Source organism: Myotis daubentonii, chromosome 2, assembly GCF_963259705.1.
Source record: "Myotis daubentonii chromosome 2, mMyoDau2.1, whole genome shotgun sequence".
NCBI classification, from domain to species: Eukaryota; Metazoa; Chordata; class Mammalia; order Chiroptera; family Vespertilionidae; genus Myotis; species Myotis daubentonii.
In genome coordinates, this window is record NC_081841.1 from 137,978,497 (window position 1) to 137,993,027 (window position 14,531).

At 38.2% G+C, this 14,531-nt stretch overlaps 1 protein-coding gene across 17 annotated transcripts in view; it reads right to left on the reverse strand.

The window, feature by feature from the left end:
* DGKH (diacylglycerol kinase eta) overlaps nucleotides 1-14,531 on the reverse strand; it is a 214,006-nt gene that overhangs the window by 13,711 nt on the left and 185,764 nt on the right. For 11 of the 17 annotated variants that reach the window (XM_059684734.1, XM_059684731.1, XM_059684729.1 and 8 more), the window contains 5 exons: nucleotides 11,945-12,050; nucleotides 9,515-9,607; nucleotides 6,586-6,705; nucleotides 6,177-6,285; nucleotides 4,393-4,523 (listed from right to left, as the gene is read on the reverse strand). In XM_059684734.1, coding sequence (XP_059540717.1) covers nucleotides 4,393-4,523; nucleotides 6,177-6,285; nucleotides 6,586-6,705; nucleotides 9,515-9,607; nucleotides 11,945-12,050 — 559 coding nt within the window. Of the gene's footprint in view, nucleotides 1-4,392; nucleotides 4,524-6,176; nucleotides 6,286-6,585; nucleotides 6,706-9,481; nucleotides 9,608-11,930; nucleotides 12,051-14,531 lie in introns of those variants that run through there. The other 6 variants (XM_059684730.1, XM_059684738.1, XM_059684722.1 and 3 more) reach the window with 5 other exon arrangements.

Sequence of the window (14,531 nt, forward strand, 5' to 3'; positions counted from 1 at the left end):
TGAAAATTAATAAAATGATTAATTCCAAAGCAGCCTAGAAAACAGGATAAGGTATCACAAGATTATTTTTCTGAGAAGATAAAAATTCCAAATATCCACTTTGTTCTGCAGACTTAGAGCACTGTTTACTTTTAAATGAAATAGATCAACCTGTTTTAAGTACACACACACACACACACACACACACACACACACACACGCAGTTTCTCTCTCCATAAACTTTATGAGCAATCTGAATTCCATAGCAGCAGTGTTCCTGAAGCCTCTGAATCCTTCTGGAAAATACTCTTTCCATAGCCAGTGCTCTTTTCAAGCTTGAGATAATTTCAGGGTAAAATTCTTACAATATTTAACTGACCCTGAAAAATATTTTCTCATATGACACCAGGTCATCCACAATCAGTCTTAAGGCAACTATGTATTTTCCTTGCTTTTGCTAAAATAACAAAAGCAAGGTCAAATCCTAGAGGAAGATTAAATTGCATTTATAGTTGTATTCAGATTCTTTGATTTGCGCAGAATATTTAATATTCTTTATGCTTTGTGATAACATAGTTACCTGGGGGAGTAACCCAAGTGCCTATTAATAGACGAGTGGGTAGAAAGTTATGGTACATATGTAGAATGGAATATTACTTAGCCATAAAAAAGGAATGAAATCTTACCATTTACAACAGCATGGGTGGACCTAGAGGTTATCAGACTAAGTGAAATAAGACGGAGCAAGACCATATATTTTCATTTACATGTGGAATTTAAAGAACAAAATTAATTTACAAACAAAATTGAAACAGACTCACAGATGTAGAGAAAAGACTGATGCTTGCCAGATGGAAGAGGGGTTAGGAAACGGGTGAAAAAGGTAACGGGATTAAGATGTGTAAACTGATAGTTACAAAATAGTCACAGTGATGAATAGCATAAGGAATATAGTCAATAATACTGTAGTAACTATGTACGATGCTAGGACGGTACTGAAAATATGAAGGGGTGTACTTTGTAAAGTATATGATTGGCTACCATGCTATACACCTAAAACTAATACGAAATAATATTGAACGTAAATTGTAATAAAAATTTAAAAAATTTATTAATTCTGAAAAAATATATATTTAGCACTACATATTTTATTTTAGGCCATTTGCACATTATATTCTCAAGAATAAAAACTTTGAGAAGCCAGATTCTACTCAAAGTTAATATTGTAGTATAATGAAATGAATGTTTCCCATAGAGCTACACTAACTTATTAGCTATATTTTCTTTCTTTTGAGTTCAGAACTTTCATGTTTTCTAGGAGTTAGGCTGTGACAAAGTTATGCCTTGATATTAGTTATATGTTTCATAATTTATTTTTCATAGTCTTTATTATTGGCTTTTGCTTTCTTTGGATTAATAGGCCTAATTTTGCAGAGGCATGCTTTGTAGATATTGAGTTACCTTTCTAGTCACACATACACAACTTTCCAAATAGAAAAAAAACAAGAACCAACCAAACAAAAACCACTGTGTCTTTGTCATTTTCTTTGGTGTCTATCAGTTTTTCCTACTGTCTTCCAGGAATAAAAATAATGCAATCAATCCGTTTATTTGTCTGTTAAAGCACATTAGGAATTTTCTCCCTTTGTCACCTTTGGACGGTCACATTACTGTCTCTAGCTGTTTTGGTGATAAGGCAGTAACACCTGAGCCAAGATCTGAGCAGGACTTAACCAGGTGAGGTCAGGAGGAGAAGCATACTATCAGAAGGTACACTCCTAAGGTGAGAATGAGTTTATTATTTTTAAGCAAATGAAATAAGCAAGGGGCCAGTGATTCCACAGCAGGTTAAATAAACAGGCAGAACCTGCTGGCCTCACAAAGATGTGAGTCTTTATTCTAACAGAAAGGAGAAGCCACTGAAAGGTTTTAAGCAGAAAGTGATATGTCTAATGTTAAAATTATCACTCTGGTTGCAATGGGGATAATGTGGTAGAGAGAGCAAGAGTAGCAGTGGAAGGGAAAGCCAGGAAGCCACTAACCTTACACAGGCAGAGGGTACAGTATCATGGAGTAGGATATGGACAGGAGAAAGCAACCTGACTTTGTGATGGGCTTAATGAGTTAGGGGAAAAGGATAAGAAAGCGGAAGGTGCCAAGTATGACCTTGGGTTTCTCTGGCTCAAGCACCTGGAGAGAGAGAAGGGTGGTTTACTAAGAGCACTGGAGAAGGGGCAGAATGGGAATGGGATAGGAGCTCAAAAGTTTAGTTTTGGACATGTTAAGATTGACATCCATGTGTGATAACCAAGTATCAAGTAGAATAATCCTAAAGTTCACAAATGAGGTCAGGGCTGAAAATACAAACTTGTGAACCACTGATATAATATATTCATAGACAGTGTAGGTAATCCTTCACATTTAGAGATGTGACCCTGAAGGGTCTGCTGTTTCTGGCAGCTACAACCACAGAGACCCAGGGCAACTCATTCTCTACCTTCATGGTTTTGTTCTACTGAAGGCTCTCTCTGTAAAACTATTTTTCTCCTTTCCCATTTCCCCACACTCTGTTTTAGAACCAAAAGAACTATCAATGCAAATTTCTAAAACAAAACTTTTAAGAAAGAATGTTATTTATATTAAAAATAAAAACAAAACAGAACCAAAGGTCCCGTGAAAGCTGAAGAGAAAGTTTACTAAAATAATTCTTGACTATCTACACTTAGCTCTTATTCTTTTTTTCCAGCCTGGTCCTTCCACTCTAACTTTGACTTAGTATAAGTATATGCTCTTTTTTTTTTCATTCTGCAAATACTTGCTTCACTCACTGTGTGTATTTTCATGTTTATATGTGTTTGTTATGTACACATATATAATGAGCATGCGCGCACACACCCACACACTGTCTAATCTTTGAATGATGCTTATCCATGGAAAATGAGATGCACAAACTTCTAGAGGGCAGATACTCCCCAGGGAAGCTGGTAGAACATTAATCAGTAGCTATTCAATAAATGTTGCTGCCTGCTGATGATATCAGAAGCTACATAAATAAGTTGGAAATAACGATCACTCACATTTATTTTGTTGTGTGCGTTCAAGTTTTGAAGCCAACCTTTACTTTATGAGCTCTAATGCCGTATCTTTTGTTGTATTCTAGATTTGGGAGTCTCAACTAAGAAAATTAATTAATCTATTATTTTATTACTAGAGGCCTGGTGCATGAAATTCATGCATGGGTAGGGTCCCTAGGCCTGGCCAGCGATCAGGGCCAATTGGGGCCTTCTTTCTGGCTGCTGGCTGGGGCCTTCCTTTGTTCCATGCCAATTTGCATATTAGGCTTTTATATATATAGCTTATTCTGGGCTAAAAATGTTTAGGTATAAATGTCTGTCACTGTGCTAAAATTATATGACTCTGCATTCTAAACAACTATACATTACCCTTTATCTGTTCAAAAATGTCTGCTAATGTACTTATAGATAGACACAGTTCATGAATTTGTCAGGAACTAACTGTATCAAGCATTTTAGAAGTTGGTCTGCAGGAAAGGGATCACTCCAACAAATACTGAAGGCTTTGTCGCTTGTTTATTAAACACCTTGGAATTTTAAGATGGCAACATGTGGTAAAAAAACGTAACATGACAAATCCTACTCCTAACTCTGAGACCCAAGAGGCTACTTTGGCCATTTTTACTGTTGAGTCTCTACCGATAGAATGAAAGGGAATTGCTGTAGACCACGAATTAATGATTTTCCTTTTCCATCATAAATGACAAATAGGCTCTGAGCTGCTTCTAGTCAAAGGCATAATTTTTACTTCAGTTACTAAATAAAACACATTTATTTTTGAGAAGAATACAATTTTAATAAGTCATAGAAAGAAATTTGATTTTATTGGTCTAGTTGTTCCTCTGACATCAATTTAGAAATGCAAAATCACAGGACTGCTATAGGTATCGCACCTAGTTCCATATATTAGGAAGGCTTTGTCATTGACATTTTGAGTTAATTTTTAGTTGTTAGCCTTATATTAGATTTTTAAAGTTATTTTCAGCAACAATTATCACCTTTCATGCTAATCCAGTAGAGTGAGCAGATGGAAACATTATCCATTTAAAAATATTAGCATATAGGGACAGCCATACCAATGAATGCAGAGAAAAATTACTAAAGTCATGCTAAGCTTTAGCTATAATAGCCAGAGAAAGATTTTGACAGGAAAATATTGCTGACATTCTTGTTTAAAAAGCATACAAGGAATTCAGACCACAGGACAATGCATATTAGATTATTGCACGTTTGCATAACATAAGCCAAGCTATAAGCACATAACAGGAGAGGCACAGGAGGAGGGATTTTGTTTTGCAAGAAAAACTTTCAAGAGCAAAGGGTAGCACAAAGGAAATACCTTAAGATCTCGCCTTTCCAGATGCAAAAGTTCAGCCCCTCTGATGTCATGACGGATGAAGATTTCTTTGTACTCTCCCAAATTGATCAGATCCAGCCAAGCAGCAACTTCCTCTGTGCCCCATTTCTGAACTACCAAAGTTAAGAGCAAAACCCCCTTAATTTCTACATGCTCAATGCATTACAAAGCAAAGGGCAAAGGTTGGCCAAAGGAGATGCAAACAGAATACAGCAGCAGTGCTAGCAGAGGGAAAGGTTAAAGGTGTTTCAACAAAACTACAGTTCCATTTCTTCCCCATGCAGGTCAACATAAGGACCACAAAGACATTCACTGCAGGGCACCTGTGTCCTTAGCGTTAGCTCAATGTCCTCGTTAAAGCCACCCAAACTCACAGTATGTACAAAAGATGTATTTCTCATAATTGGGATTGGTAGTACAAGGTCTAAATAAGTTCTGATGATTTCCTTAAGATCATATATGAAACTAGTTATAGTTTAATTAGCTATAAATGCTAATTAAAATTTAAAATCTAACACAGGGTACTAAATTTTACACAAACTTCTGCTTTAGGTCTTGCTGACTTCAAGTGCTGCCTTTATTGATTCTATTACTATTGATAATTATAAAAATAAATGTCCTGTTAAACTGTTTTAACATCATCTAAAAATAGTCAACACTACTCTAAGATTAACTGGATTGTTATTTTTCAATATGTATAATCACTCTTTTACATACTTGACTCAACATTGATTTGCTATTTAAAAGCCTACTTATTTGCCATATTTGGTTTTGAAATGCCCTTTAAGAGCTGCTCTTTGATTGTCAAAAATCAGATTATATATCACTTTTGACAAGGTGATAGCCGACTCAGAGAAATTAGAAACTGATTTGATTGTGAAAGGCACCGACCATCATATACAAAGAACTTGAAGTTGCTTTAGCACTAGCATAGCGTTAAATGGAAGCACTAGGGAAAGGTGGGAAGGGAACTAGAAAGACAACTTCAAAGAGAATTTAATCTTTGCTTGAGAATGCAAATGTCACAGTAGATTGCCAAATGGTGTAGTAAGTCCTTAAAACAGGAGAAAGAAAATAGAGAACTTTAGGTAGAACGTGTATTTAACAAGCTAAAGGAACAGATGGAAGTTTCTATGTTCCATTTATCGAAATGATCCAGATTTTGTATTTTGAAGAAGAGAAACAAGTTAGACGCCGAGGCCTTGAATTGCTGGTGAGCGAGACAGAGGACCAGCTGCATGGGTGCACTGACAGCCACCAAACCAAGTAAAGCAAATCAGCAGCCACTGCATTTTCTTGTGTGCTTCATAACTACTGATTCCTACTGATATTGGACATAGTTTAGGTACAACATAATTTTTTATTATAGTAAAATGAACATCAAATGAAACTCCCCATTTTAACCATTTTACAGTGGCATTTAGTACACTCAACATGTAGAACAATGACTGCCACTATCTAGAGCAGCGGCTCTCAACCTTCTGGCCCTTTAAATACAATTCCTCATGTTGTGACCCAACCATAAAATTATTTTCGTTGCTACTTCATAACTGTAATGTTGCTACTGTTATGAATCGTAATGTAAATATCTGATAGGCAGGATGGTCTTAGGCGACCCCTGTGAAAGGGTCGTTCGACTGCCAAAGGGGTCGCGACCCACAGGTTGAGAACCGCTGATCTAGAGCATTTCGTCGCCTTAGTGGAATCACTGTAATCAGTTGTTTTTCTGTAATGCTATTCGTTCCCTCCCATTGTGGACCACCTACCAGGCTGTGAGCTTATCTTCTGCTTCTGAACCTTTTCCTTTTTAAATTTTGGCACTATGCGAAACACTGTGCTTCTGCTGTTTCTCTTGGTGTAATCCATAGGAGGCTCCTGTTCGAGTGGAGCAAGAAGAGAATTTTCTCAGGACAGTAAGAGAAGAAAACCCACTCTAATATTAGAGACAACGCAGGACTCAGTTACTAACAAAAAACATTGCTGACGGGATAACGTCTTCAAAGTTCATGCCGTCATATACTACTGAAAATGTAGTGATTCCCATGGTACCTTGGTTCACATAAAAGTAATATTCAAGATTTATTTCCCCCTGAATATCTCTTTTGCAAAAGATGGATTCAAATTCTGTCATCATCAAGTTGACACTGATCGAGAAACAGGCTGAATTCTACATACCTCGTCCTCATTTGGGTGGAGGATGTAATAAAGCCACGGGATCTCTGTTAGCTTCTGCAGCTCCACCTCCACAGAGTGTAAGGCACTGGACACCCGCTCCTCGTGTGGGGATTCCAGCTGCTGGTTACCAGCAGGTCAAAAACAAAGCAAAACAAGGCTCAGTGCCCAACCTCAAACAGAGTAAGTTATTTTATTCGATAATGAACACCCTCATCGCTTATTAGGCTAGGCTAGGTTGTGGTTAATGCTGTAGTTGTTTTTAATATAAAGGAATATTGGGAAAGAACAAATAATCTTGTATGGGGTTCATTGAAAAAGACCTGGAAAGAGTTATCCTTACTTCCCAGGATATAAGTAATTAGTGTGACCTTTGCTCTAGTGAGTAATCTGATTACTTATTTGTGGCAAAAATCCTTTTGATTTACATAGCTCACTATGTGAACAAACAATAATATTTTTTAAATTGGTCAAAAATAGATCATATAAAAAGAACTGCTTGGCACAAAAATCTCCTGGAAAATAAAAATAATAAGTTTAATAAAAAAACAACAACCCACAAACCTCAGAAAAATTTGCGATGAAAAACTGTTGTAAAAACCAGGGCAAGGCAAAAAGCTGAATGGCTTGTAATCTGGAAGAGGGTTTAGAAACTTCAACAATAATTTAACTGGTCTCCTATTAACCACCCATTCGAAGCAGTTATTAGAAAGCACTTATAAATTCAATAAATAAATAAAGGTGAAACAAACGCTATTATGTACAGAACTAGAAGGGAGGTGACTGATTCCTAGTCCCAGACTTGTTACTAACTTTGCAACCAAGGGAAGGTCCACTGATTTCAGGAGTCTTAGTTTCCTCCTCAATGAACAGTAGAATATGACTAGACTATTTCTAAGGTCTCTTCTAGCTAATCAGTATTTTTATAAAGTACTTTAAAATTGTAAAGTAACACATATAGGTTCACAGAATTTTAAACTAAAAGTTCAGAGAGAATGTTACTGTTATCTATTATGGACGCTATTTTTCCCCCTCTGTTATTTAAGGTTTACCATTTCTACTAGTTAATAAAAATATGGAGGGACCTGGCTGGGTAGTTCAGTTGGTTAAGCCTTGTCCCAATACACCAAGTTGCAGATTCGATCCCTGGTCAGGGCACATACAAGAATCAACAAATGAATTCATAAATAAGTGAAACAACAAATCAATGTTTCTCTTTCTTTCTTTCTTTCTTTCTTTCTTTCTTTCTTTCTTTCTTTCTTTATCTAATTTATCTCTCTTTCTTTCTCTCTCTCTCTCTCTCTCAAAAAATAAAATTAAAATATAGAGATTCTCCAGGTTGTCATATAAAATTTACCACTTTCCTTTTATTCTAAAAATATCTCTCTTATAAAATTGATAAATGGTGATTACATATTTATTCTAGAATCCAGATAAAGAGTAAACTTCAGTTGCTCTCAAATATGATTCTCTTTATTGTGATATCAATATTGCCTAAGGTAAATTTGATAAAATTTAGTGGTAAACATTTTAGACCAAACATACATTTTTGACAGTGACAGAAGAATTAAAAGTGAGGGAAGTCCTTATGTATTAAAATAACATAACTGATAAATATTAACCAAATAACACTTAATGGATACTTTTGGTATAGAGAACTAAAATACAGAATAAGTTATGCTTCTAGTTCTTGTCAACCAGAAATTACCTTAAATGTACTTCAAATAACACAAGAAAATATACCCGTCCTCCATCTAAAAATTGGGACCAAATCCAGCTCACTGGATTTCCTATGGGACTAAGTTTAGAAGAGGAGCAAGAAGATTCTGGTTAATAATAGAAGCATGAAGAATAGCCAAGATTCCCACTGTTTTTATCAAAAGATGTAACCAATATTTCTTCCTAAAAATTATTCTTCATGGCCACAGCAGAAGCAGTCACCTCTTGCCTTAGAGAAGCTATATTTCAGTTTCCTCAGGATGTAGGTGAGAGCAATGGACTTTATGTAGCCTTTAGCTCCTCCTCTCAGAATGAAGGATGCTGCGAGGGCCGCACTCTTCTGGACTCCAATCAAACAGAAATTCCAACTGCAGTCACTTATTAGTTAGCTAAACCTCCCATTTTCCCACTGTGACAGATACTATGAATTTTACTATCACTTTTATTTAAGTGTATATTTAAATACAAAACAAGAGATAAAATTACAGTCAAGAGAAATGTTTTAAGATCATCACCTACCAATTAAACAGAACTGTTACAGGAAGAACATAGTTGCAACAGCATGTGTGAATAAACCACAATTGAACACTAGGTGGCGAAAAGACCCAACATGCTGGAGCATTTGAAAACACTGAGACTAAAGGCTGACAAGGCAAGGATTCTGGGCAAACCAAACAGGCTATCTATGGTCTTCTAGCACTTATGTGAGGTCAATGGGCCGTGGTCATATTCCTGATGTCCAGCACCAATCTGAGTTAATTTAGGGATACAGCTAGTTCCTGAAATTGAGTTTTGAAAAACAAAGTGTCTTTTAAGCAAATCTACAAAACCATACCAATCCTATTTTAATGTTAATTTTGAGAACAAACCTATGACTTCCTCTACTTTTCTGCAATAATGAGTTAGTGATACCTGAGGAATGTCTATTGCACTTTATAAAGCTCACGTCTCTCAAAACTGACTGGGCAGAGCAGGATTGCATAAACATATGTTGGCATATGTGAGGAGTAATCTCTTGTAGGCCTGGATCATAACTCCCAGAGTTAGCCATATATTTTCTTGAAGGAAAAAGCTAGGTAAAAAGGAAGCTCTAAGGATGGGGGCCAGAAGGCTGCTTTTGCATTAGAATCTGATAAATGTTTGATTCCCTAATGAAGGTAAGGTCCATATATGTGTCATCATTCTTATGTGATCAACCATTTCTTTTCCTTACCAAAGGAACTCTGCCAACCAGTAAAGATTCCGTTTCATTATATAGTGCCTTCACATTGATGGCTATTTCAGTGGCAGTGTCTCTCGTAAGACTCTAGGAAAAAAAAAAAAAAAATCAAAGACAAGTAGTTCTGTATTAAATTGGAATTCAATCATTAGCAAATATTTTCAATTTTATTCTTTCAATTTAAATTCACATCACAAATATTTTTAAAATCTACCAAAATCTACACTAATAAAAGAGAAACATGGTAATTGGCGTACGACCGCTACCCTTTTCATTGGCTAATCAGGGCGATATGCAAATTAACTGTCAGCCAAGATGGCGGCTGGCAGCCAGGCAGCTTGAAACTAACATGAGGCTTGCTTGCCTCAGTGACGGAGGAAACCAACGTTCCCCACCTGCGGCTGCAGGCGTCTGAGCAGGCAGTTTAAGAAACTCTGTAACAAATACCACCGGGCTTCAGCCAGCAGAATGGCAACATTGTAAACAAAGGCCAGAAACCTAAGAGCTGGAGCCAAGCCTCAAAGCTAAAGCTGGCCCAGAATTAAAAAAAAAAAAAAGAAAGAAAGGAGCGGTGGGAGCTTTAGTCACCCCCAGCCTTAAAACAGCCCTCAGCCCCTCACCCAGACTGGCCAGGCACCCCAGTGGGGACCCCCACCCTGAAGGATGTGTGACCAGCTGCAAACAGCCATCATCCCCTCACCCAGGCTGGCCAGGCACCCCAGTGGGGACCCCCACCCTGATCCAGGACACCCTTCAGGGCAAACCAGCCGGCCCCACCCATGCACCAGGCCTCTACCCTATATAGTAAAAGGGTAATATGCCTCCCAGCACCGGGATCAGCGGAGCCATGAGGCCTCCCGGCACCGGGATCAGAGTGACAGGGGGCAGCGCCCAAACCCCCTCATCAGCCCTGCTCTGTGCCTGATAGGGGAGAGCTCCGCCCCCCCCCCCCCCCCCACGGGCCCTGCTCTGTGTGTGACAGGGTAGAGCCATAACCTCCCCATCGGCCCTGCCATGAGTGTGAGAGTGGCGGTGCCCCAACCCCCTGATCGGCCCTGCTCTGTGGGTGATAGAGGGCGGTGCCCCACCCCCTGATGGGCCCTGCTCTGTGCGTGACAGGGGGCAGTGCCCCAACCCCCTGATGGGCCCTGCTCTGTGCGTGACAGGGGGTGGCGCCGCAACCTCCCCATTGACCCTGCCTTGAGTGTGACAGGGGATGGTGCCCCAACCCCCCAATTGGCCCTACCCTGATCGTGACTGAGGGTGGCATCACAACCTCCCAATCTCCCTGCTCTGTGCATGACAGGGGGCGGCGCCCCAACTCCCCAATAAGCCCTGCTCTGAGCCCGACCAGGGGCTGCACCTAGGGATTGGGCCTGCCCTCTGCCACCCGGGAGAAGGCCTAAGCCAGCAGGGTGTTATCTCCTGAGGGGTCCCAGACTGCGAGAGGGTACAAGCCAGGCTGAGGGACGCCCCCTCTCCCCCCCGAGTGCACAAATTTTTGTGCACCGGGCCTCTAGTTCTATTATAATTGCACAATTTCATGGTCATGTTTGTCAGCATAATTACTCTTCTAATTCTTGTAACCACCGACTACAGTGGATACACCAGGACCATATCTCCTACGTACAAATACGTATATGTGACAACAATGTATACATATTCCCATAAAGAAGTTGTCAAAGAAAATCATGTTTTAAAAGGGGGATTATCTGATCATAATTAGTTCCATCCATGAATTTCACTCTCAGTAGTTCCAACCAGATTGCTTTTTAGACTTTAACCTGAAAGACTAACACTTATTTGTATATTAATATAGTTAACTTTAATTGAACAATTAAACATAAAATAATGTTATCTGTTTTCTATATGTTTTATAGCCTTTTATAATATGTCACTTTTCAAGGGAGTTATATCCACTCTATTATTAACTTCTACATTAAAAAATTGGGGGAAAAATAACAGAAGTTATAAAATTTTAATTTCTACATTAAAACGTATTAAATTTATTTGGTAAAGCAAAATGAAGTAAAATTAATTTCAGTTCACAACTTCAAAAATGAATGAACATCTTTAATAAAATGCACGATATCTAAGTTTGTTCTAGATCTAGGTGTAGGGGAGAAGGTAAAATAGGAAATAAGGAAGAATGGTAGTAGTTAAAGGGAGAAAGAGTAGAAGGATAATAGCAAGGTGACAACTGATGGAAAGTTAAATAGAAAACATGAAGAGATGTAAGAGCAGGAATGGAAAAATGACAGGGAGAAGAAAATAAAAGAAAAATTTGGCCACAAATTTACCATAAGTTTCTGGCAAAAATTCATATAGACTACATCATGTTCATCATGTTCTTTCTATAGAATCAAAATATATATGTAACACCAAAAAAGTCTGTGGAATGAGAATTTACCATTAGCTCCTCACCTCTGGGAACTGGGGGTTGGCTTTATTCAGTGCGTGGGAGCAAGCATTCACAGCGTGGGCCAGTTCTTGCTCCAAGAGACAGTGGATTGTGGCTGCATCACAAATCCTGAAAGCAAAAACAAAACAAATGAACAAAAGACTGTTTTGAGCACGGCTGATTTTTCTCAAGTGTAGAAGTGGTAGATTAAAAATATAATAAAGGTCATTAAGAAAATTTTTTAATGTTCAATTATGAATGGCACAGGGTAGATTTACAAAATTCAAACCCCACTGAAAAAGAATACTAACCCAAAAAATCTATATATATAAAAGGCTAATATGCAAAGTGTCCTCTTGGGCGTTCGACCGAGAGAATGGGAGTTCAATTGCTCGCTATGATGCTATGACGTGTGCTGACTCCCAGGGGGTGGCGCAGAATGAAGGCCCTGGCCAGCAGCCGGCAGCTGGGGAAGGAAGGGTCTAAACCGGCAGTCAGACATCCCCCGGGGGGTCCTGAATTACAAGAGAGATGTCCAACTGCTGGATGTCTGACTGAAGGGATGGGGCCTAAACCAGCACTTGGGCATCCCTCTAGGGGTCCCAGATTGTGAGAAGGCGCAGGCCAGGCTGAGGGGACCCCCGCCCCCACCTCCCCGTGCAAGAATTTCATGCACCGGGCCTCTAGTCTTTATATAAAAAGTTAGGCTTAGAATCAGATAAATATATTGAAGTGCTATTTGGAAAAGCAAAATATAGTGACACTTCATTTTGCAGTATCATTGGAAAGTGAGAGGGGTCCCAAATATAGAGAGTAGAAACGTATCTTTTATTCATTGAAAATTCCACCAGGAACAAATACAACAGATTAGGGGAAGAACATTGCCTTATTTATCATCTATATGCTAAATGTTTTATATATATATATATATTATCTAATTTAATATTCACAACTTAAAAGGTAGCTGTGATTAATTTTCCCCACTTAATGAAGACATGAGACTCAGAGAGATTTAATAATATACACAAAACTAATAAGTAATAGAGCCAGGATTTGAATCTATGTCTATCCAGCTCCAAAGACTGTTCTCTAGAATTGAAACCTTTAAGAATAGTCCTAGAAAGATAAAATCCTGAAGGGCACTAAGGAAGAGAAGAGGCCAAAGAAGAGAATAGAGGAAAAGTTCCAACTGCTAGAAAATGATGTAAGGTTTTTCAGATGAACAAGAAGGCAAGACTATTCAAACCCTTTTTGCTTCACACATTTTCAAGGAGAATGATCTTCAATCTGGAAAGGGTAGAACAAAGACAGACGAGACGGAAATCCTACATAGTTAAATCAAGAGTAAAGGAAAAGAATTTAATTATTAAGGACCATACAATTGATATCCACAGTCTAAAAGAACTTGCAAATGTCACCTCAGCATTCTCACCAATAACCTTGAGAAATCATAAAGAACAAGTTATTTATCAGAATAGAGATGAGTAAATGTTTTTCTAATTTTCAAAGAGAAAGCGGCAAATCAACTTCACATCAACATTCCCAACTGCTAACTGAATCTCCTCCTAGATATTTCTAATGTAATTGAAATTCTCTTAGCCTAATATGGAACCCAACCATCATCTTTCTTTCAAAATCTGCTCCTCTTCCTGAATACTATGGCTTTATCAAAGGCAACACAATCCATCCAGCCTTTCACTAGAAACCTTAGGGTCATCCTAATTCACACCCATCTACCAATTCTAGATCCCACTGTACGTTAAATCATCTTCTTCTCCTGCCTCAATCCATTGTTTCCTAAGGATTCTTCTTCCAAGACTCAGCTGAGCGGTCACTTCCTCTAGGCAGCCTCCCTCACTGCCTCTGGCCTCCTCTGTGTGACACAGCACCCACTGTGTTACCTGTGACAACACTTCAGCCACACTTCTCCCTTCTACTACTCTGCCAGCAAATTAAGAAGAGGGACTGCAACACAGTCACGTTGGCATTCCCAGCGACTAAACTGATGCCTGGCACACAGAACATGTTCAAATTATTTGTTGAATATTGAATGAATAAATTTATTCATTTGATATTCAAATTGACTAGTGTGCCTGATTTTCACCTTTTGCAAAATTTAAAAAAACAGATGGGGAACAAACTAGGATGGCCAAAACCAAGTCTGGCCAAGGTGTACTTTCCTTTTTTGATAAGGTTATTTGGTTGTTTGACAGGATGATAATATAGGAAGTATATTTTGGTTCCAAGAAAATGATATAGTTCTATCTTTGAATTTTTGAGGAACATCCAAATGTTTTATATTATGTATTAATTACTTGATTGTGGTAAATATTTTACAGTGTTAATGTACATCAAATCATCACATTGTACACCTTAAATATAATTTAATGCTAATTATACCTTGATAAATCTGGGGGGTAAACTGTAAAATGGAGCCCATAGATGTTGTCCATAGTATCTAAAAGAGAAATATTTACTCTAAAACTAATATCTCTATGGATAAGAATCTAAATGTACAAAAATGCAGTCATGTGAGTTTAGCTGACTCAATATTCATTTTCCCTACATTTTTTCTAAACAACTCAGTATCTGGCAGTTATCATACTTTAT